Source organism: Zeus faber (genome assembly GCF_960531495.2).
Source record: "Zeus faber genome assembly, chromosome: 13".
NCBI classification, from domain to species: domain Eukaryota; kingdom Metazoa; phylum Chordata; class Actinopteri; order Zeiformes; family Zeidae; genus Zeus; species Zeus faber.
The window spans coordinates 9,544,567-9,565,889 of NC_137198.1; the positions used below are offsets into that span (position 1 = coordinate 9,544,567).

Genomic DNA, 21,323 nt, shown 5'->3' on the forward strand with positions numbered 1-21,323 from the left:
CTTTAGGAAGGACGAGTAAAGGTCATGAACGGAGAAGCGATCCTAAATGCCTCATTATTTGGACTCACTTTGCAGCGGAGAGGCGAGGAACGCCGGAAGGCGGAAGCGATGACATCGCCACGTCCACGTCCAAGACTTTTTTTCTTCGATTAATGTTAGGTTTAGCAAAAAAAGTATTGTTCTGACTCTCTGTCAAAAACCTTTGGATTCGCCGAGCGACGTCTTAACTGGCAAGATCTTGACTTTAGTGTCGTAATCTGATTGAGCGCCAGGGCTCTGAACCTATCACAGCTCAGTATCTATTAAACCAAGCAGATTAATTGGGGATAGGAGAATGTCAGAGAAGGTCACTGTGGCTTCCATTAACACGTATCTTGTATCCTGTTTGTGCATATGTTTGTGTGTGTGTGTGTGTGTGTGTGTGTGTGTGTGTGTGTGTGTGTGTGTGTGCATATGTTTGTGTGTGTGTGTGTGTGTGTGTGTGTGTGCGTGTGTGCATGTGTCTGTGTGTGTGCGTGTGTGTGTGTGTGTGTGTGTGTGTGTGTGTGTGTGTGTGTGTTGCGTGCGTGCGTGTCCCAGTGGTGAGTCCGGGGCAGGGAAGACGGAGAGCACCAAGCTGCTGCTCCAGTTCCTGTCTGTAATGAGCCAGAACTCGGCAGGGACCCCTTCCACCGAGAAGACCACGCGGGTGGAGCAGGCCATCGTGCAGAGCAGGTGAATGATGAACTCCCTGTTTTTAACCTGATTGTTCATGAGCTGTTGTGAACGGACCGTTCTGCCCCCATTCGCACGCACGCACAAACGGAAATGCGGTGAAAATTCTAACCGAGCCTCTCCCGCCGCAGTCCTATCATGGAGGCGTTTGGAAACGCGAAGACGGTTTACAACAACAACTCCAGCCGCTTTGGGAAGTTCATCCAGCTCCACTTCTCCGAGGGCGGCAACATCCAGGGAGGCTGCGTGATCGATTGTATCCTCTTATTAAAGAGCACAAATAGGGCTTTTTCTTTTTTTTCCTTTTTTTAAGTGTTTTTGGATGAGAAAATGGGTGAGGTTATTTTCTGTGTAAGGGAAAACAATGTGCGTGGTCGGCTGGTCACTGAGCTTAGAATCCAAATATACTGTACGTCGATGGAATAGAAATATCCTGCTTGTGCTTGTTGAAACTCTTTAAGTATTACAAGTTATCTCAGTATTTACATGAGAGACTAGCTGTGTTTCCTTGACCCTCTCCCGCTCAGATTTACTGGAAAAGGTAAAAAAGTCCACCCCTCCCCTCAAAACCAATTTAACCCGACCGCTATTGATTTACTGCTCATATGATTTTGCATGCGGACTTTGTGAACCCCGTTCAAGTATTTACTGCTTGGATCTAGAATCGCGTGGTGAGACAGAACCCCGGAGAGAGAAACTACCACATCTTCTACGCCTTGCTGGCAGGAGCAACAAAGGAGCACAAAGGTGAGGAATGCGTTGCTTTGCCATGAGAACTTCGGGTGTTCGGTGAAAAGTCACTTTTTCGTAATATCTCCACCTCTCACGTGTAAGAAATACTGCTCCAGCTTTCAATTCGCGGCAATGTATTCTATACAGTGAATGATGTATATTTTAGTGGTAAAAGGAAAAATGGCGCCAATTTGGAAAAGGATTTTAATAATGCAATATAGCTTTTTCGAGGGTTAGGGATGGTGGGGCCGTATCCCACCGCTGCATTGTTCCATCGTCATGTACTTGCTCTCTGCAGAGCTGTACTTCCTGGGAGACCCCCCCGAGAACTTCCACTACCTCAGCCAGTCAGGATGCTTGAAGGACAAGAGCCTCAACGACAAAGAGCTCTTCAACAGCGTGATGGTCAGAGTTGTTCCGTTTAAATACTGCGCTGTCTCCCTGTTTTCATTCTTTATTTTATTTTTTTTTTTTTTTACGGATCAAGGATCTTAAGACTGAGAGACATTCTGGTGGACTTTTTGCCACGATAACAACAGTCGGAAATTGTAAACTTTGAAACTTTTTTGCTGTTGTAGCCTTTGGTAGTCCTGGAACACTGTGGCATGAGGCAACCGAAGAGATTGAGTCTTTAATGTAGTAGATAAGAAAGAAGTGTAGAAAAGTATCAATAAGCCATTCTCAAAATGATTGCCTTTTGTGGTAAATAATAATAACAAACTAATAATAATAATAATAATAATAATAATAATAATAATAATATGTTACATATGGTGGTAATAATAAAATATACAGTGGAAACCGCTTATAATGATCATTGTTGCAGTGATCAACAGCTTATGTGGATCAAAAAGCTTGGGAGAGAATCATTCCTATACAAATGCTGTTTAAATAATTTAGTAATAATAATCAAGTAGTTCGTTAACAGTGTTCATTTTTGATCTTTTCATACATGACAACATATGGAAAAAAAATGTTTCACTATGGTAATTGTATTTTTTTAAACTTTACTCCCATGGTACTTTGCCTCGCTGTGACCGCTCTGCAGTGGCAGCGCTAAGCTGGGGCTTCTCGGATTTTGCATAGCAACCCCCCCCCAAGGATTTCCTTCCAATTTTCATTAAACACTTAAAATATATTTTATTTATTTATTTATTTATACAAGATGATAATTGCTAAAACAGCCAGGTGTAGAGCGATCTCCGCTCCGCTGTGCATCCCCACAGAGCCATTCATACCATCAGATGGTAATCTGCATGAGAAATAAAGAATAATAAAAAACAGTTGGTTATAACAATCATCCGCTTGTAGTGATCAATTTGACCCGGACAGACGTGATCACTATACTGGGTATCCACTGTATTATAATATCATATATTTTTAATATTCAAAACAGGCCAACCTGTAGTCTGTCTTCAGTTCATCTAACTCCCTCCAAGAGCACCCTTTTGATGTCTTTATTTCACTTCTTTTTTTCTACTTTTCTTTTTCTTTTTTTACTTAACGTTCACCAGATTGATACAGGGCCCGTCCAATTAAAACCAGCTTCTGACAGCATTCTTGAAGCGTCGACAACTTCAAATGGAAATATTGTAGAATGTGTGACCACCGCTGCAACTCATGTCTATAATCAGTCTTAGAGGATGAATAGCGTGAGCCGCTCGGGAGGCTGTTGTCTTGGCATCGCCTCATATGATCTGACATGCCTCTAACTCACAGATACAGTAGATTATACCGTCTCATACAGAATTTTACAAAGATCTTATTGTAAATTCGACATGCAAAAACCCATGAACAGTCAGACAGCTGACATCGCACAGTGTGAAGTGCAGTATTAATGTTGACCATTTTAGCCCTTGCTAATTTTGCAATATAAAGCTTGAATCTACCCTAAATCCCCATGATTCTAAGGAGCTTGGAAACCTATTTTTGGGAACGAAAAAAAAAAAAAAAAAAAAAAATTATATATATATATATATATATATATTTTATTATTATTATTATTTTTTTAATATTTTTTAATTTGTGAAATGATTAGTCGTGATGTCATCCTGGAAATCTTTCCGTGCTCTGTGCAGGAGGCCCTGAAGGTGTTGGAGTTTACAGAGGAGGAGATCAGAGACATGTTTAAGCTGCTGTCTGGAGTCTTACAGCTCGGAAACATTGAGTTCATGACGGCTGGAGGGGCCCAGATCACCACCAAGCAGGGTGAGAGAGGTGGAGGGGGAGAGGGGGAGAGAGAGAGAGAGAGAGAGAGAGAGGGAGAGAGAGAGAGAGAGAGAGAGAGACAGAGATTACTAAAATGCTATGTTATGAAATAGTGAAGGTAACCATTTAAGCATGATTAGATCGACAGACAGACAGATAGACAGACAGACGGACAGACAGACAGACAGACAGACAGACCGATAGACAGATAGATAGATAGATAGATAGATAGATAGATAGATAGATAGATAGATAGATAGATAGATAGATAGATAGATAGATAGATAGATAGATAGATAGATAGATGACTGTCTTTTAGATCAGACAGTAATGCTGTTTTGACAATGCATAGATATACTGAAAATAAAGGAACCTTAAAAGTCAAAGTCTGTCTCTCTCCCTCTCTCCCTCGCTCTCCATATCTCTCTATCTTCCAGTGGCCAGTGATGCCAGTGAGCTGCTGGGTCTGGACTCCTTCCAGCTCTCTGAGGTCCTCACACAGCGCTCCATAATCCTCAGAGGAGAGGAGATCTGCTCCCCACTCAGCATAGAGCAGGTACACACACGCACACGCACACACACACACACACACACACAAACACACGCACGCACACGCACGCGCACACACGACCACTGGCCAACACATCAGGGGGGAATAAACTTTCACTGCCACTAGGGGAGGCCATGGGACCAGTCCTAGGTATATATTAATTTATGACAACAACATTTTATTTTGAGTGACACACACTCACTAATAAAAAATCGCTCTCTACCATTGTTCCCTGGTGAGAGAAAAGGCAGATATTATTTGTGACAAACAAGGGCAGAGGTCCCAAAAGTGTTTAATTTAATGAACAAGATTCAGTGTTTCGACCCATTTACATAGTACTGAGTGATACCACAATATTTAAATATCACAATATTTATGACCCGATACTTCGATATCGATAGATACTTCTGGGATAGCTATTGGTGGGTTTTTTTAAGGTAGTTACTCACAAGAGAAACAATCATCAGTTATTTGGGTAGTTATTATAACCAAGCAGGTTACTATGATACACAGTACATGCTTACTCTGTCTCTTGGGATTCCTCCACACCCTTACAGGCCGTCGACTCCAGGGATTCCGTTGCCATGGCGCTCTATTCCCAGTGTTTCTCCTGGATCATCCTCAAGATCAATCAGAAGGTCAAAGGGAGTGAGAACTTCAAATCCATCGGCATCCTCGACATCTTCGGCTTCGAGAATTTCGCGGTCAGTGCCCCGCCGCCTGTGCAGGCATCACGCATGAACTGAAAAAGAGTGTTTACCGTCGGCTCCCTAAAAACAAAACAAAACAAAAAAAACCCGACACCCATACACACTCGGCGTGTGTCGGCATGTCTCCGAGGTGGCGTGTCATACCCTGTGTGCCTCGTCCCACCAGGTGAACCGATTCGAGCAGTTCAACATCAACTACGCCAACGAGAAGCTCCAGGAATACTTCAACAAGCACATCTTCTCCCTGGAGCAGCTGGAGTACAACAGGTAAACATCTGTAAATACAAAAAAAAAAAAAAAAATGGTATTGTGTGACTATCGAGGACCAATTTCTGTTGGTTGGTTTGAGGAGCTCTGGGCACCTGTTTTTTTTTTTTAATGTTTTTTTTGTCTCTTTCTTTCCACAGGGAAGGTGTACAGTGGGATGCCATCGACTGGATGGACAACGCGGAGTGTCTGGACCTCATAGAAAAGGTACGTTTCACCTCGAGCTCCGTCCGGAAGAACTGTCGGTGTGCGGGATTTTTCCTGGCAACAAAAGGAAAACCAACAGAAGTCACAGTGATCTGCCATTGACTGGACCTCGCCGGCATAATAACGCCCTCCCACCCTTGTCTTAGAAACTGGGCATGCTGGCCCTCGTCAACGAAGAGAGCCGATTCCCCAAAGGAACAGATTTCACGCTGCTGGAGAAGCTGCACAGCAGACACTCCGTGAGTCACGGGCATCGTGCACACGTGCACGTTACATGTTATGATCATGCATGCATTGCGGTAACCGGCTCCTTATCCCCACGCCTCGCCGCAGACCAACCCGTACTACGTGAAGCCCAGACTTGCAGACCATCAGTTCGGCATCAAACACTACGCCGGGGAGGTGAGGAGCGTCGTACCGGCAGAGTGCGCTTCCGGGAACAATATCTGGCGGATTTCGAGACGTTTCGTTGCCCGTTCCGCTGAGCCGATCTCTCCTTCTTTAGGTCCTGTATGATGTCAGGGGAATCCTGGAGAAAAACAGAGACACGTTCAGGGACGACATCCTCAATATGCTGAAGGACAGCAGGTGCGGTGAGACACGCCGGGTCTTTGGCGCGTCGGCCGTTCGGCATCTTCATTCAGCGTGCAGATGTTCCAAGGGCGTTTGCGTAATCTGCACGTCATTTGTATTTTCCCACCAGGTTGGACTTCATCTATGACCTATTCGAGAAGGTCGGCAGCAGGAATAACGAGGAGACGCTGAAGATGGGCACGGCCAGACGTAAACCTACCGTCAGCTCTCAGTTCAGGGTAAGAAATACTGACCGCTTGATTAACGAAAGAAAAAGACATTGGGGTAAAATACGCCCATTCCGGGGTGAAGCTTAAAATTAAAACGATACCCCGGTGAGGTCAGAACCACAGCTCCCAGTCAACGAATGTCGAATAACGTAATATTGAATAATGTCTGACAAAGAGTTCTAGAAAACTAATAATAGGCGAAAGAGAAACAACATCTCACAAGATGTTGTTATCAAGTTTTAATATCTTGCAAAAGTAATGACAATAAATGCAACATTCATCTTTGCATTCTTCTTCATTCAACCAGGACTCCCTCCACGCTCTCATGGCCACTCTCAGCGTCTCCAACCCATTTTTTATCCGCTGCATCAAGCCCAACATGGAGAAGGTCGGTGTGGCGTGCCCGATCCCTCGCTTGTTTTGCATTGACACGACGGTCATGCCGTCCCATCATGATTCTCTCTTCAAATCGAGACGTGTTTCTTTTTCTTTCTTCCATCCAAAGAATCCCAATGTGTTCGACCCGGAGGTGGTCATCAATCAGCTGAGGTATTCTGGGATGCTGGAAACCGTCAAGATCCGCCGCGCGGGCTTCCCCGTCCGCAGGACGTTCAAAGACTTCTTCGTTCGGTTCGCACGCCCCGGCTGTTGATCTTTGTCTCTTTCACTTTCTTGTTTTCTGTCCGTGCAACGTGTTTGTGTGAAGTGGAATTTGGTCGTGTCATTTTCATTTTTTTTATGTTTTGTCATCTTTAAATGTGTTTATGTGTGTACCGTTCTACTGCTTTTCTGCAGGTATAAGATCATTTTGAAGGAGAAGGCGCCCGCCGCCGCTGACGACAAGAAGAGGACTACAGACCTGCTGATAAAATATGACAAAACCAAGAAAGAGTGGCAGCTAGGAAAGACCAAGGTGAGATTAGGGCACCCTTCTGAGTTCAAACGACTCTCTTAGATCCTTTTGGATTGCCAAACTCTTTTGTGGACGTATGTTATTTTGTGCAAAGGTCTATGAATTCCAATGGAGATTCAAGTGCTTCAATAGAGCCCATGCACATATTTGGCATAAGCCCCTTTTCTCACACAAAAACCACTTCACTGTGGGGCTTAGGTTCCAATATTTAGGAACTTAGGCCTTTTTCTATAGGAGGTATTTAGTCCCAAAATTGGTTCCATTTAGATAGTTCCTACTCCAAAAAAAGGTCCATGCAAGCTGGTGGCGGATCTTTTCTGGCAACGGGGGAATCATAGGAGCGGAGTTTGAAGCACTGAACAACGCTGATTGGTCAAATGCAAGCCTCATGAATACCTGCTTGGTCGCAGTACTTGCTTCCCCTCACTGCTTAGTTTTATAGGACAAAATGCAATAATAGAGCCTGAAAAACAATGACCAGCGCATTCCAAAATGACGCATAAGCCAGATGGCGTCCCCTCCTCCTGTTCTCCATGACGTTCTTTTTTATGGTACGCTAAGGTTTCCCGTTCAGGTTCTAAACGCTTCCTCACTTAGTTCCTGCACCCCGGTGGAAAAGCGGTTATTTTCTGATCTTCCTTTGACCTTTGCTCCGCAGGTGTTCATGAAGGAGTCCCTGGAGCAGCGTCTGGAGAAGGACAGGGATGAGGTCCGACGTCAGGCCGCCATGGTCATCCGAGCCCACCTGCTGACGTACTCTGCTCGGTAGGACCACGAATGAAACATTAAGAAGATGCTACCATAGCCTCGAGCGCCCTGCGCCCGCCCTACGCGCCTTACGGCCGGTGTTTTTCCCTCCCGTCCGCAGGAAGCACTTCAGGCGGGTCCGGAGCGGCGTGGTCACCCTGCAGAAGCACTTCCGCAAGCACATCCTGCGCAGGCGTTTCGTGAAGCAGCGTCAAGCGGCGCTGGTGCTGCAGAAACACCGGCGAGGTCAGGTGGCGCGCGGCCGCGTTCGAAAGCTCCGGGGGGAGCGGAAGAAGAAAGAGGACGAGGAGAACAAGAAGCACGGAGAGGTGAAGCAGGAGGAGGATAAGGAAGGAGCAGAGCAGGATGAAGCCAAGTCCTCGAGCGCTGAGGCAAGTGACTTGAAATGAAGGCAATGAGCAATTTAATTAAATTTAAGTGATTACGGTTTTTTTATTTGAATTTATTTTTGTTTTATTCAAAAATGCCTCACCCGTCACGGTGAGGGCCATTCTCCTTCCCCAGATAAACATTACGCTGGCTCCAACATGCGTTACAGTCTATTTGGGCTGATTAATTTCATCCTCCCTCTCCCGTATCAAGGACGACACGCGCCAAATGGAGGAGATCCTGCAGTTGGAGAGGGAGATCGAGCGCCTGCAGAAGAAGCGAGAGGACGGCGTCTCCCAGCTCTGCGAGTCCTCCAAGCAGGAGCTCCAGCTGCGCCGGGACGCCGAGATCAAACGCATGAAGAAGGAGGCGTCCCGCAAGGCCACAGAGCTCATCGACCTCCTGAACTTCGGGGGCGTGGACACCACCCTGGGAGTGGTGGAGCCCAAGGCCGCCGCAGAGGTGATGTCTCGTCATCAGGAAGAGATAGATTCGATAACGTCCCGAAAGTTTGTGTAATGATTGTCGTAACGCTGGCCCCCACCCCTCCCCTCCAGGCGAAGCCCAGGGACGGGGCCAATCCTGCCAGAGCCACATCCAAGGAGGAGGAGGTGGACGAGGGTTTCCACGCCGAGGAGGAGTGCATCCCCCTCCCAGACTTCCCTCCTCCGGCCGAGACCGACGCTCCTCTGGACCAGGAGATCTTCGCCCACCTGCCGCCGCCTCCGCCCGCCTTCGCCGAGGGAACGCTGCCGGCCGCCCCGACCACTGCGCCTCCGCTCCCCGCCGACGGCTCTGTCCCGCTCGAGGATGGCTCCGCTCCTCCTCCTCCTCCTCCGCCACCTCCTCCGGGGCAGGGCGAGAGGAAAGAGGACGGGAAGGCGGAGATCGGGAGGAAGGTCAGCATGGCGGAGAGCCTGGTGGACGGGGAGGAGCCCATCTACAGCATGCCGGCCGACACCGAGTCGGACTACGACCAGGAGGAGGAGGAGGGCTCCGTCAACGCCGGGGACGACAGCTCCGTCTCCGGGAGCAACCGCGGGAGCGCCACCGTGACGGACGAGGAGCATCCCAGGAAGTCGACCTGCACCAACGCCAGCATCGAGTCGTACCGCGGCAGCTCCGACTCAGTGAGGACACACACTCACACGCATCTGCACACGCGTGTACAGAGATATGTATGGGAACAAGACCAAGAGTCATATCCTAATTCCTTATATGCCTTTTGATATGATTTTATTTTACCGTATTCTACGTTCTATTTCTATTAAATTGTTATATTGGCTGTTGTGTTGTCGTATTGATATCCTTCTTATTAACTGTATGTGTGTTACTGTGTAAATTTTTTTTTTTTATCAATGAATAATAATTCAACAATTCAATTAATTATAGGTTAAAATGAGTTAAATTAAAAAATCTGGAAAATGTCATATGTGTCTTTATTCCTAGGTACGTTTTGACATGATAGTAGATTAATATCAATGTCTGTGTGTGTGTGTGTGTGTGTGTGTGTGTGTGTGTGTGTGTGTGTGCGCGCGCGCGCGTTTTCCAGTATGCGGACAGCGATGACGAGCACGACGGCTTGCTGGACACTGATGAGGAGGTGACCAACAGCAGAGTGAGCATCCTGAATGGGAATGTGCCGCCATATTTCCACAGCTACCTCTACATGAAGGGTGAATACAGAAGCACGTTTTCCAGTCGGGCGAAACAAAGAAGCAGCCGTGGGAACGAAGGGAAAAACACCCGAGAGGCTCTCACTTCTTCTTCCGCTCTGTCCATCCAGCCGGCCTCATGATCCCGTGGAGACGGCGCTGGTGCGTGCTGAAGGACGAGACGTTCATGTGGTTCCGGTCCAAGCAGGAGTCTCTGAAGTCGGGCTGGCTCTACAAGAAGGGGGGCGGCCTGTCCACCCTCTCACGCAGGTTGTTGTAGTGGTTACTGGGCACAGACTGCATGCTAAATACATCTTTAAAAACACATAGTGACGGTAGAATGCACGCCGCGACCTCCACGACCTCCACGGGTGCCATGTTTTTGACTTGTCTGTCTGTCTGTTTTTTAGGAAACTATCTCCAAAAGTAACAGACGGCTTATTGTCTAATTCGGTGGGCAGATTGGCTAGACTGGAAGAAAGAAATGCATTGATTTAGATTGATTCTATTTTGTTTTCCGGGTTTAGTCATTTTCATCCTTTTTGTGCGATATGATAAAACAGCATGTCCACTCGCATGCAGCTACCGGTACGGTTCTGTTTCTCCCCCAAAAGTCCTTTCTAGTTAATAATTACAGTGGCGGACGGCGAAACAGGGGAAAAAATATTGTTGGCTGAATTGTTGGAGACGTTCATGTAAGTTTGATTCCCCGAGTAACCAGTGCGCTCGTCCTTACCCACGTGTCTTTGAGCAAGGCACTGAACGTCCTACCTGCACCGGCACCAAGGTTTTTTCTGACGCTGCCTTCGAAACCAATTTTGTTAATTCCGCGGATGCACCAGCGTATCAGAAGCATTCGCAAAGAAACCGACTAAAACATAAAGTGTCATGTACCTAAAGCAAGCCTTTCTTAAAAACAATTACTGTGTTTTAAGGTGTTTTCTGCAGCCCCCTCCCCCCTAAAGAGCCTGTATTGAGTTCCAGCATCTCGGCTCAGTTGTAATAATCTCTCCTCGCGCCCCAGGAACTGGAAGATGCGCTGGTTCGTGCTGAGAGACAGCAAGCTGATGTACTTTGAGAACGACAGCGAGGAGAAGCTGAAGGGAACCATTGACATTCGGGCCGCCAAGTAAGACCCCCCCCCCCAAAAAAAATGTTCCCGTCTTAGAACGGAAACAACTCCTTCGGTTTCCCTCACGAGCTGCTTCTATTTGTCAGACATTAAAGGTTTTGTTTACTCGCAGAGAGATTGTGGATAATCACGAGAAGGAGAACGCCTTGAACATCGTGACGGACGAGAGGACGTACCAGGTGTTTGCAGAGTCGCCAGAGGACGCCAGGTATGAAGAAAACGTCCAGATTATACAGACAGTAACATCACCTGATCGTTTCATGTTCTTTTTTTGTCCGTAACTTGACTTAAGCCGACGTGTCTCACCCTCCTGTCTGTGCAGTGGCTGGTTTAACGTGCTGAGTAAGGTGCGGGTGTGCACTCCTGAGCAGCTGCTGGACATGTCACATGAACAGGCCAACCCCAAGAACGCGGTGGTCAGTACCTGCTTATTTATAACTTATTTATGACATTCATACATGACTTTCGTAAATGTATTATTCATTTATTCATAAATAAAGCACTTTTCTAAAATATTTAGAATGGGTAATTATTCATTGTGTCGTCATACTGTAAAAGCACAATTTCGTTAAAGTATACTGAGTGAATGTATTTTTTTAAATGCATTTTGCAAAGTTGTTTGCTTTGTTGCTGTTGTTATTATTATTATTATTATTATTACTATTATTTTTTTATTTTTATTTTTATTTATTATTATTATTATTATAGTCATTATAATGCTTATAATTATTATTGTTACTATTTGATTGCCTTCTATTCTAAAACAATTTTAGTAGCAAGTTATGTATGAAAGGTGCTTAAAAAGAATAAAAAATATTTTATTATTATATACTCTATATGCATATTATTATATTATACAAAAAAGTGTACAACAATAATAATAATAATAATAATAATAATAATAATAATAATAATAAAAATTGCTATATTCTCTCTAGAGGTTGATGTTTTGATTATTATTACAACCCCCTGTGCGTCTTTAGGGCACTCTCGATGTGGGATTGATCGACTCTGTCTGTGCATCTGACAACCCCGATCGGTGAGCTCTGAGCTTGGACTGCTGTTCCCAAATACTCATGAAGGATGAGGGATAATTCCCTGAAGGTGGATTGTCATCGCTTGAAATGTAACTTTCCCGCCACAGGCCGAACTCCTTTGTAATCATCACAGCGAACCGTGTGATCCACTGCAACACGGACACGCCGGAGGAGATGCACCACTGGATCAGTCTGCTGCAGAAACCCAAAGGCGACGCCAAGATAGACGGCCAGGAGTTCCTGGTCAGGGGTAAGACCAGGGCCTCCTGGAATCACATAGAAAACTCCTATGTGATGGATGGATCTGATGGAGCCATACAGTATTTTATCCACCATATTTTTTGATCCTTTATCATCAATATGGCATATCAAAGTTGTTCAAATGTCAACTAGTCGTAGAACTCAGCATAATTGCTGTTTGGCTAATGCAATACAGACAACAGATTATATGTGTCATAGTGTTCATAAGAACATGGTTACATTTGGGTTAACTATTTGTTTTGTGCTACTACTGTTTTGTGCTTTTTAGTATATACTGTATATTATCTATCTATTTATCAATCTATTTTCTTGTCTTGTGTTTACATGCATCCTTGTTAATGCACAATTCCTCATTCTGCATGAATTAACAAAAAAGGAACACAAGGCGATTAACACCTCCTTGTCTCCTAGGCTGGCTCCAGAAGGAGATGAAGACCAACGCAAAGAGCACCTCACTGAAACTGAAGAAGCGCTGGTTCATCTTGACCCACAACTCGCTGGATTACTACAAGAGTTCGGAGCGCAACTCGTCCAAGATGGGAACTCTGGTGCTCAACTCCCTCTGCTCCATCATCCAGCCGGATGAACGAGTGCACAGAGAGACAGGTGAGAGGAGGGCGAGGAGGAGGAGGAGGGCAGACGTCAAGGGGGAAGTTTAATCGGGGATTAGAAGTAAGAGGATAGGGGCTGTGCTGTACGTTAAGATTGGATTTTAATTTCACGACTACTGACATCAGCATGTAAAAGTGTGTATTCATGAGGTGGTAAATGAATTACAATTAATTTGTGCATTAGTGTATTAACCCCTCTTTTGAATATATTAATTTCCTCTGTGAAATGGGCTCAAAATGAGTCTTCATTAAGAGGATCCAGACCACTGTGCCCGAACCAGTGAATGAATGAATGAACACCGGCTTCCCCTCTGACTGTAGGCTACTGGAACATCATCGTGCACGGGAGAAAGCATTCCTACCGTCTCTACACCAAGATGCTGAACGAGGCCATGAGGTGGACGGCCGCCATTCAGGGTGTCATTGACAGCAAGACCCCCATCGAGACCCCGACGCTGCAGCTCATCAGAGACATCAAGGTAGCGAAGAGTCACATGCGCAAGCCTGCGTCTTGAGGCGACCGCTGAGTGTGCCCAATCTCCGTTTTAACTTGGCCTCGTTTTGAATGCACTGCCCGTGTCCTCAGGAGAACAGTGTCAACCCAGACGTGGTGGAGCAGATGTACAGGAGGAACCCCATCCTCAGATACACCCAGCACCCTCTGCACTCCCCCCTGCTCCCCCTGCCCTACGGAGAGGTCACCAGCCGTGAGTTAAACCCCCCCGCCCACCGTACTGGCAACCTGCCTTGTAACTATTCTCACTCTGTTTTTTAATCCCTGTTTTCCTCTTGTCTCCGTGCAGTGCAGCGGCAGCAGGGCTACGCCAGCCTGCAGGATGAGGCGGTGCGCGTGTTCAACTCCCTGCAGGAGATGGAGACGCTGGCGGACACGGTGCCTATCATCCAGGGCATCCTGCAGACCTGCCAGGACCTGCGGCCCCTCAGGGACGAGGTGCTTAGATAACACTTTATTGATCCTCGGGGGGGGGGGGGGGGGGGGGGGATTCGGGAAATTGATTGAAAGCATTAAAAGCGAGAAAGTGAGCACTGGAATGTATGAATTATTAAACAAATCTGAAAAGGCTGCCTGTGTAAGCTACACATAATACATATCTATTTGATGTGTTTTTTTTAAACTGCTGTTGTCTGTTGTATTTTAAGGTGTACTGCCAGGTGATTAAACAGACCAACCACGTGCCTCAGCCCAACAGCCCGGCCAATAGGGCGCACTGGCACCTGCTCACCTGTATGAGCTGCACCTTCCTGCCCAGCCGAGCCATTCTCAGATACCTGCGCTTCCACCTCAAGAGGTGTGTGTGTGTGTGTGTGTGTGTGTGTGTGTGTGTGTGTGTGTGTGTGTGTGTGTGTACGTCAGACATGTATGTTGTAGGTATGTACTGCATAAATGCATTATGCATAGCACACATTTTTTATACTATACTTTTTTTTTGTTATATTTTTTATATTTTATATTTTGCTTTTATTAAACTGATAAGCTGTCTTTTCTATGCTGCTCATCTGCCTGCCCTTTGACAGATTGTAATTCTCACCTGTACAGTACATCTTAAATGTGCCGTGTTATCACCCAGGGTACGTGAGCGTTACCCGGGCACAGATATCGAGCGCTACGGCGGTTTCATCGGGGAATCGCTGAAGAAGACCAAGACTCGCGAGTTCGTCCCCTCTCAGGAGGAGATCGCCGCCCTGCTGGTGAGGCAGGAGATGAGCACCACCGTCTACTGCCACGGAGGAGGCTCCTGCAAGATCTCCATTAACTCACACACTACAGCTGGGGAGGTACATGCATACACACATACACACACACACACACACACACACATACACATGCTACAAATTGTGTACCATCATTTTGGAAAAGTAATTCAAAAGAAATCTGCATAGATACACAGGATAGTATCTTACAGTAAGGCAGATCACTATTGTGTAATATAAACATAAATTAGCTTTCATTACAGACAGTTTTGTGCCATCCCTGTGTGTGTCTAGGTTGTGGAGAAGCTGATCCGTGGCCTGGCGATGGAGGAGAGCAGGAACCTCTTCTCTCTGTTTGAACACAACACCATCACAGACCGCGCTCTGGAAAGCAGAGTCATCGTGGCGGATGTCCTCGCCAAGTTTGAAAGGTATCGGTGCATATTAGTTTTTATCTATTTCCATTAAGCAAGCCCAGACAAGACTGCTTTGGTCAGAGGAGATGATGTTAGCCACGTTCTGTTTTTAAAATCGTACGACGATTGGAGTTAGTGTGACTGAATATTCAACCGTAGTCTGGATCCCTTTCTTAGATTGGCAGGAAGTGAGGAGGAGGAGGAAGAAGGAGAATGGAGACTCTACTTCAAACTTTATTGCTTCCTCGATGTAGAGAGCATGCCCAAAGAAGGAGTGGAGTTTGCCTTTATGTTTGAGCAGGTGAGCGCAAGTGCACGATACTGTCACGACAGTGCCGGGATTTTGAAGGCGGAACGGTTGACGTATATTTCTCTCATATTTGACAGACATCTTTGAACAGTAAAATATCCCATGTAAACATCTTATCACAAGATGACCTTTGACCTTTAGACTATAGCAGGCCTATGTAGCATTTTCAATGTTTACACAATTGTTGTGTCTCTGGACATAGAATAAAAGAACCAAAACTGCAGAGCTCTCAGGGAAGCAAAGTACTCCAGTTGTATTCTGATTTGTCATGGGAATGCTTTGAAAGACTAGTGCTCCCTCTAGTGGTCATGAATCACACATCGCAACGCCATGTTTACTTTTTGTCCAATTGTCCCCCTCTCTTACTCTCTCTTTCTGGCTCTCTCTCGTCCTCTCAGGCCCACGAGTCTTTGATCAGCGGTCACTTCCCGGCCTCCGAGGAGACTCTGCAGCACCTGGCCTCTTTGCGGCTGCAGTATCTCCATGGCGATGGCGCGGGCCGGGCTGGGTGGAGCCTGGGGAGTGTCTATCCGATTGGGCGTCTCCGCAATCGCATCATGCACTCCACCAAGCAGGGCGCGGGGTCGGCGGGGAGCGGGGGAGGAGGCGCTGGGGCGGGAGAGGGGAAGGGCTTGGCGGGAGGCCAGGGGGGAGCGGGCCCCGGGTCGGAGAAACGCAGGACCCCGAGCTTCCTGGACGGCACCCTCCGGAGGAGCTTCAAAACTGGCTCACTGAAGAAGCAAAAGGTACGGTATAGATCCAATGCATCATTGCGTGGATTGCATCACTGTGTTGAGGTTCGAAGCCAAAGTTTCTTAATTTACTTTAGTCAGTGTCTATGGAATGACAACGATTGCCTCTGGTTAAACTGTGCTGAGAGTCAGAAAGTCCTCAGTAAGTCGGAGGATTTTCCTGGCTTTAGTGATGGGGTTAATGGATCGCTCAAGCCAATATATGGACAGAGAAAGTGCTTGGTTGGAGATTGCTCGGACATGATGAAGTTGCTCGTCACCTGACGGCAGCTTTCAGTCACATCAGTGATTTGAATGAATCTCTGCAAACAGATGTTAAACCTTCCACCCAAGCCAACCAAGCGTCTAACTGCTTTACCTGCTCACTGGCAGTCGGCTGAGTGGATTGCTGAGGGGATGGATTGTCTCATTAACCGACACACGGGAGAGTGATGGACCGACCTGTGCGTTACAGGTGGAGGAGGAGCAGATGCTGGAGATGTGGGTGAAGGAGGAAACTTCGGCCACGCGGACCAGCGTCCTGGAAAAGTGGACGCGACTGCAGGGAATGCCTCAGCACCAGGCCATGCTTAAGTACATGAGCATCGTCAAGGAGTGGCCTGGATACGGATCTACACTGTTTGATGTAGAGGTGAGAAGCTAATCAGAGTGAGATTCAATACGAGTCCGAGTTAAATCAGACAAAATGTTTGCGTGGGTTTGACAAATGTCTTTTTTCCCCTTTATCCCCTTTATTTTGTCGTACTCCCTGTCTCGACAGTGTAAAGAGGGAGGTTTCCCACATGACCTGTGGCTGAGTGTGAGTGCTGACAATGTGTCGGTGTATAAGAGAGGAGACCCCAAGCCGTTGGAGACCTTCCAGTATGAGCACATCACCTTCTTTGGGGCTCCGCAGCCATGCACCTACAAGATCATCGTGGATGAGAGGGAGATGTTCTTCGAGACGCCATTGGTAAGGTTTTACAATCGAATGGTGGTCAACCGATATGGGATTTTCAATGGCTGATGCCGATGCCGATTTTTAGAGAGCGGGGTGGCTGATGGCCGATACTGTATAATATAGACATCTTGTATAAAATACAACAATTTATTAATAATAATAATAATAATAACAAAAGAGACACAAAATTGCTGAACATAAATGAACATCCATTAAACACTAATTTTATTGTCTGCAATGTCTCTGCAGTGCACTTATTTTAAATAAAAAATGTATCAACTAAATAAATGTCCCCAGGTGATCAAAAAAACTAAACTTTGTAAAAAAAAATTACGAATTAAAAATAAAAAAATTCTAAACGATAATAAATAAATAATAATATAAAAAAAAAAAAATCATATTAAAGTCTGGCCGGGAAATAGGGACTCTCCCCGTTACAGAAGTGTGTTTTTTATTATTTTTTTTAAGGATTCCCGCGATTGAGGCGCCCGTGATCTGCGCTCCGCTGCGCATCCCCCCGCTGCTCCGTTCCCTTATTGAACCGAAATGAAAAAGAACCGCTTTGTGTTCAAAAATGTTGTCTCATACAAGTTAGGAATCGAACCAAAATAAAACAGATGTAAAATAAAAACACAGGAAAACCAGGAGGAATACAATCGAACATGAGCGCATGCATGTACCGCGTAAACATATTCCGACCCGCATTACACCTATCACGGCTTCGAAAAGTAAGAGGTGTTTATAATATTGCAGCTTGACCGTTCCTTAAAAATGAAAATACTGGAGGTAACTTCCTCAGTGAACTGATTTGAATCAGATTTTCAATGCTAGCCGAACGCAGACACCAACTCCTATCTAGACGCAATGTGGATATGATAACACAGGGTACTAATCAATCCCCTCTTTCTCTCTAGGTTGGGGAGATCACCAAGATCATGAGGGCCTATATCAATATGATGGTGAAGAAACGCTGCAGCATCATGTCAGTCTCTAGCGTCGGCAGTTCCTGGACCAGGTGATCGGCACCAACCAATCACAGCCTTCAGCGGGGCCTGCCACAGGGAGCAGGGGCGCCGCCAGGGATTTTGGGCCCCATGAAAAGATTTCACATTGGGCTCCACCCTAATGTTCTAACCATTTCTTTGGGCCCATGTCAGTCACAGGCCCTTAGAATCTTCCGCCCCCCCGCCCCCCAATAGGCTCCCCTGATAGGGAGGCAGCAGACGCTTCGGCCCCTGAGATTGGGTGCTTGGTTTTAGCCAGACATCAAACCTCCAGGAAGGCGGGAGATTGCCTTTTCACAAACCACGTCACGGAGATGGAAGCCGACCCCACACTTGCCTGGCCAGTCGACTCGATCGCTATGGGCTCCGGATCGTTACGTTGTGGAAATCCGCTAGATGTCTATTTAAAATTAAGCATGAACAAAAAGACAACAAACAACCAGTATTTTAGGACAGTCCGTTCTTCAAAGTACACAACCCCAGTTTTAGTCCTGCATGTAGATGTTCAAGCACACTTCGATCTTCTCGCCGTTTTTTCCTCTACGGACCAAACTCACTAGTGACAAGCACAACCGCTCCGCCCTGCACTCCGCCAGTGTCCCCCGTCGCACTGCCAGCCGCCCTTCCGACGGTTTTGATTTTCGGCTTCTCTCTCTCTCTTGTTCCCTCGACTTTCTGTGTGTGTCTCTCTCTCTCTCTCTCTCTCTCTCTCTCTCTCTCTCTCTCTCTTTCTCTTCACTTTGCATTTCTCCGCACTTGCGCTACGTCTCACTCTGCCATTATGGTTTTATGCTGAAGCTTTCTTATTCCTGCTTGTACTCCCCCCTCTCTTCCTTTGGCTTTCTACTCTCACCCCCTCCTCTGTCCCTCGCCTCTCCCTGTAACGTTATCTACATTATATCTGCTGCGACCGAGAAAAGGACTCAAAAGACAGAGACATATTTTCCGAACGGGAAAGTGGGACCCTTGATCACCCGGCAACACAGCGTTCGCTTCCTGTGCGAAAGGGCGTGGCCTCGTAAATCATTGCCACCATGTGGCCTGGATAGGATGACACTTCCTGACGAAGTGACTTTTTGCTGCTTCTGCGTAAACCGAAAAAAACAGAAGTGGAGTTTTGTCCAGGACTCTCGCTAGTGCTGAGCCTGATTATGGAGATGTTTTATCTTGGGTGGTGTTCTCCTTTGCCCCTTCTGTGCAATAGGATCTAAAAAATATATATAATATATGACTGACAATGTCAACAATAATGTCAAAGTATGAAATAAGACATTCTCATATATATGTATATATATTATACAGTATATGTCCATGTAATACTTCAACATGCCTTGCATTTGACTTAATTCACACATGTACACATTCTTTACACATATGTATACATAGTGCAAACTGAAAACGTACCATTTTGTACTGTATATCACACACACACACATATTGTAAGAGTTATATCAATTTTGGTGGCCACTGTACTGTAAATCTATGCCATGCTAAATATTGTGACTGCCCCTGTACACGCAATCGAACCGAATGAACCACGTGGTGATTTGTATGAATGCGTCACGATGTTGTTCACCGGCTGCGCCATCCACGTGTCTCACACAGTCACGGAATCGATGGCGGAGCCGACAGCAGTTTGTGAGACACAGAAATAACGCAGCTGCCTTCCACACTGGTCATCAGGGTTACCATGAGTGTTTCGCGGTGTCTGGATCGAAGTGACCAAATTAGCGTTGGAGGTTCCTCTAAGGTATTCACGTAATTGGGAGCCATATGGTACCGTGCATCCTTACATGTACCTGTGCCGACGCCATGTGTGTGTCTTTTCTTTCTTCGGCGACTTCAACGATCGAGCGCTTCTCAAAACCATAAGGACTCCAGTCGGTGTGTGATTCAAGGCGGACTTTAAACAAATTACTATTACTACTGCTATAACTATAACTATACCCCTCGCCCCGGTGTAGGCTCCTCCTTTGAAATACTGTGGTTTTTTTTGGAATGCTGCTGTGAGTGTATTGATGGTGTTATGCAACTTGGCGTCTGATGGGGAAAGAAAAAAAGGCGAGTGAGAAACCCAAGAAGGGAAGAAAGGTTAACCGGCGTTTTCCTTGGAAATGAGAAGAATATTTACATGATTAATATTATAAAGAGAATGGTGTTGTGCTTTTGATGTAGAGAGAACGGCTATGGGAATGGAGGGAGGGGTTTGAGTATTTATTTCCTATCGTCTGTATTACGGGTTTGGGTGGTTATTGGGGTGGTGGATGCAGGGCTGGGTAATGTATTGTGAAAGGGAAACATAAAAAAAAAAAAAAAAAATTATTCTCGGTGTGAAAAGAATGGCTGAAGAAAAAGGTACGTTGAAGTTATGAGAAGGGAAATTGTCTGGAAATATGGCATATGATGATGAGAGGTTCGAGCGGTCGTCCCCGCTCTGTGGGTGCGTATATCTTGGGACTGAAAGTAAAGGTTGCTTTTATGTCAATATCACTTATCAGCATGGCATTACGGATGGACACCATGAAAAAAACACGACTGCAAAGCTCTAAATCTAGTATCTAAACAGTGTTTTCATGACCAGCATATTGCATTGCAAATGACTGAGAATGATCAATTCCCAATTGCAGATTGTCCCTTGTCCTGTCTGATCTTGAGATAAACTGATTAAGGGATCTTGATATTTGACCCCATAATGTGCGTTGTCCGTCTGAAGTGCCACTTGTCCACAGCCCACCGGGATCCTTTCACAGGACCCAACAGTTCCAGGAGGAATCTTTAGCAGGTTAAGAAGACGTGAAGAATTATAAAAAAAAAAAAGCGATGTCCACAAGCCATAATTAAGTTGAAATTAGTAAATGTCTGTTCTTCCTTCTTCTATGTCGACAGTTCTGTTCCCTCACTATTACGCTCAGTAGGAAAAAAGTGGCCCTTGGATGCTGACGTGCGGTCCATGTTATGCTATGACCTGTGGTGGTGTTAAATGGAAGATGGTGGAGATTGTTATCCCAAGTCTGTATACAAGGGTGACTTTAAAACAAGGGTCCTTCTATCTGCCGCAGGCGGCTAGAGAGGGGCATGCCTCTTTCTGTATCTTATATTATTATTATTATTATTATTATTATTATTATTATTATTATTAATAAAATTATTATTATTATTATTATCATTACCTAGTGAACCAATGTGCTTGTTTAAAAAAAGAGAAAGAGAGAGAAATGTGTCATTCTTTTTATTTGTAACTGGCTTTACAA

At 45.8% G+C, this 21,323-nt stretch overlaps 1 protein-coding gene across 1 annotated transcript in view; it reads left to right on the top strand.

Annotated features, from left to right (window-relative positions):
• The window catches only part of myo10l1 (myosin X, like 1), a gene marked incomplete at both ends in the record, with an annotated part of 46,296 nt that extends 28,209 nt beyond the window's left edge, over window positions 1-18,087 (top strand). The window contains 40 exons of the mRNA XM_080012745.1: window positions 580-714; window positions 846-970; window positions 1,242-1,255; window positions 1,377-1,461; window positions 1,745-1,851; window positions 3,525-3,654; window positions 4,092-4,210; window positions 4,762-4,908; window positions 5,081-5,181; window positions 5,322-5,388; window positions 5,535-5,627; window positions 5,722-5,790; window positions 5,894-5,976; window positions 6,092-6,200; window positions 6,499-6,579; window positions 6,697-6,821; window positions 6,987-7,104; window positions 7,763-7,869; window positions 7,973-8,243; window positions 8,455-8,703; window positions 8,799-9,371; window positions 9,794-9,917; window positions 10,028-10,169; window positions 10,921-11,025; window positions 11,141-11,236; window positions 11,351-11,444; window positions 12,012-12,067; window positions 12,173-12,315; window positions 12,738-12,932; window positions 13,259-13,416; window positions 13,524-13,644; window positions 13,741-13,889; window positions 14,099-14,247; window positions 14,527-14,734; window positions 14,945-15,081; window positions 15,244-15,367; window positions 15,775-16,122; window positions 16,583-16,759; window positions 16,889-17,080; window positions 17,983-18,087. Of these exons, the coding sequence (XP_079868871.1) occupies window positions 580-714; window positions 846-970; window positions 1,242-1,255; window positions 1,377-1,461; window positions 1,745-1,851; window positions 3,525-3,654; window positions 4,092-4,210; window positions 4,762-4,908; window positions 5,081-5,181; window positions 5,322-5,388; window positions 5,535-5,627; window positions 5,722-5,790; window positions 5,894-5,976; window positions 6,092-6,200; window positions 6,499-6,579; window positions 6,697-6,821; window positions 6,987-7,104; window positions 7,763-7,869; window positions 7,973-8,243; window positions 8,455-8,703; window positions 8,799-9,371; window positions 9,794-9,917; window positions 10,028-10,169; window positions 10,921-11,025; window positions 11,141-11,236; window positions 11,351-11,444; window positions 12,012-12,067; window positions 12,173-12,315; window positions 12,738-12,932; window positions 13,259-13,416; window positions 13,524-13,644; window positions 13,741-13,889; window positions 14,099-14,247; window positions 14,527-14,734; window positions 14,945-15,081; window positions 15,244-15,367; window positions 15,775-16,122; window positions 16,583-16,759; window positions 16,889-17,080; window positions 17,983-18,087 (5,731 nt within the window). The remainder of the gene's footprint in view (window positions 1-579; window positions 715-845; window positions 971-1,241; window positions 1,256-1,376; window positions 1,462-1,744; window positions 1,852-3,524; window positions 3,655-4,091; window positions 4,211-4,761; window positions 4,909-5,080; window positions 5,182-5,321; window positions 5,389-5,534; window positions 5,628-5,721; window positions 5,791-5,893; window positions 5,977-6,091; window positions 6,201-6,498; window positions 6,580-6,696; window positions 6,822-6,986; window positions 7,105-7,762; window positions 7,870-7,972; window positions 8,244-8,454; window positions 8,704-8,798; window positions 9,372-9,793; window positions 9,918-10,027; window positions 10,170-10,920; window positions 11,026-11,140; window positions 11,237-11,350; window positions 11,445-12,011; window positions 12,068-12,172; window positions 12,316-12,737; window positions 12,933-13,258; window positions 13,417-13,523; window positions 13,645-13,740; window positions 13,890-14,098; window positions 14,248-14,526; window positions 14,735-14,944; window positions 15,082-15,243; window positions 15,368-15,774; window positions 16,123-16,582; window positions 16,760-16,888; window positions 17,081-17,982) is intronic.
• Between the last annotated feature and the right edge of the window lie 3,236 nt (window positions 18,088-21,323).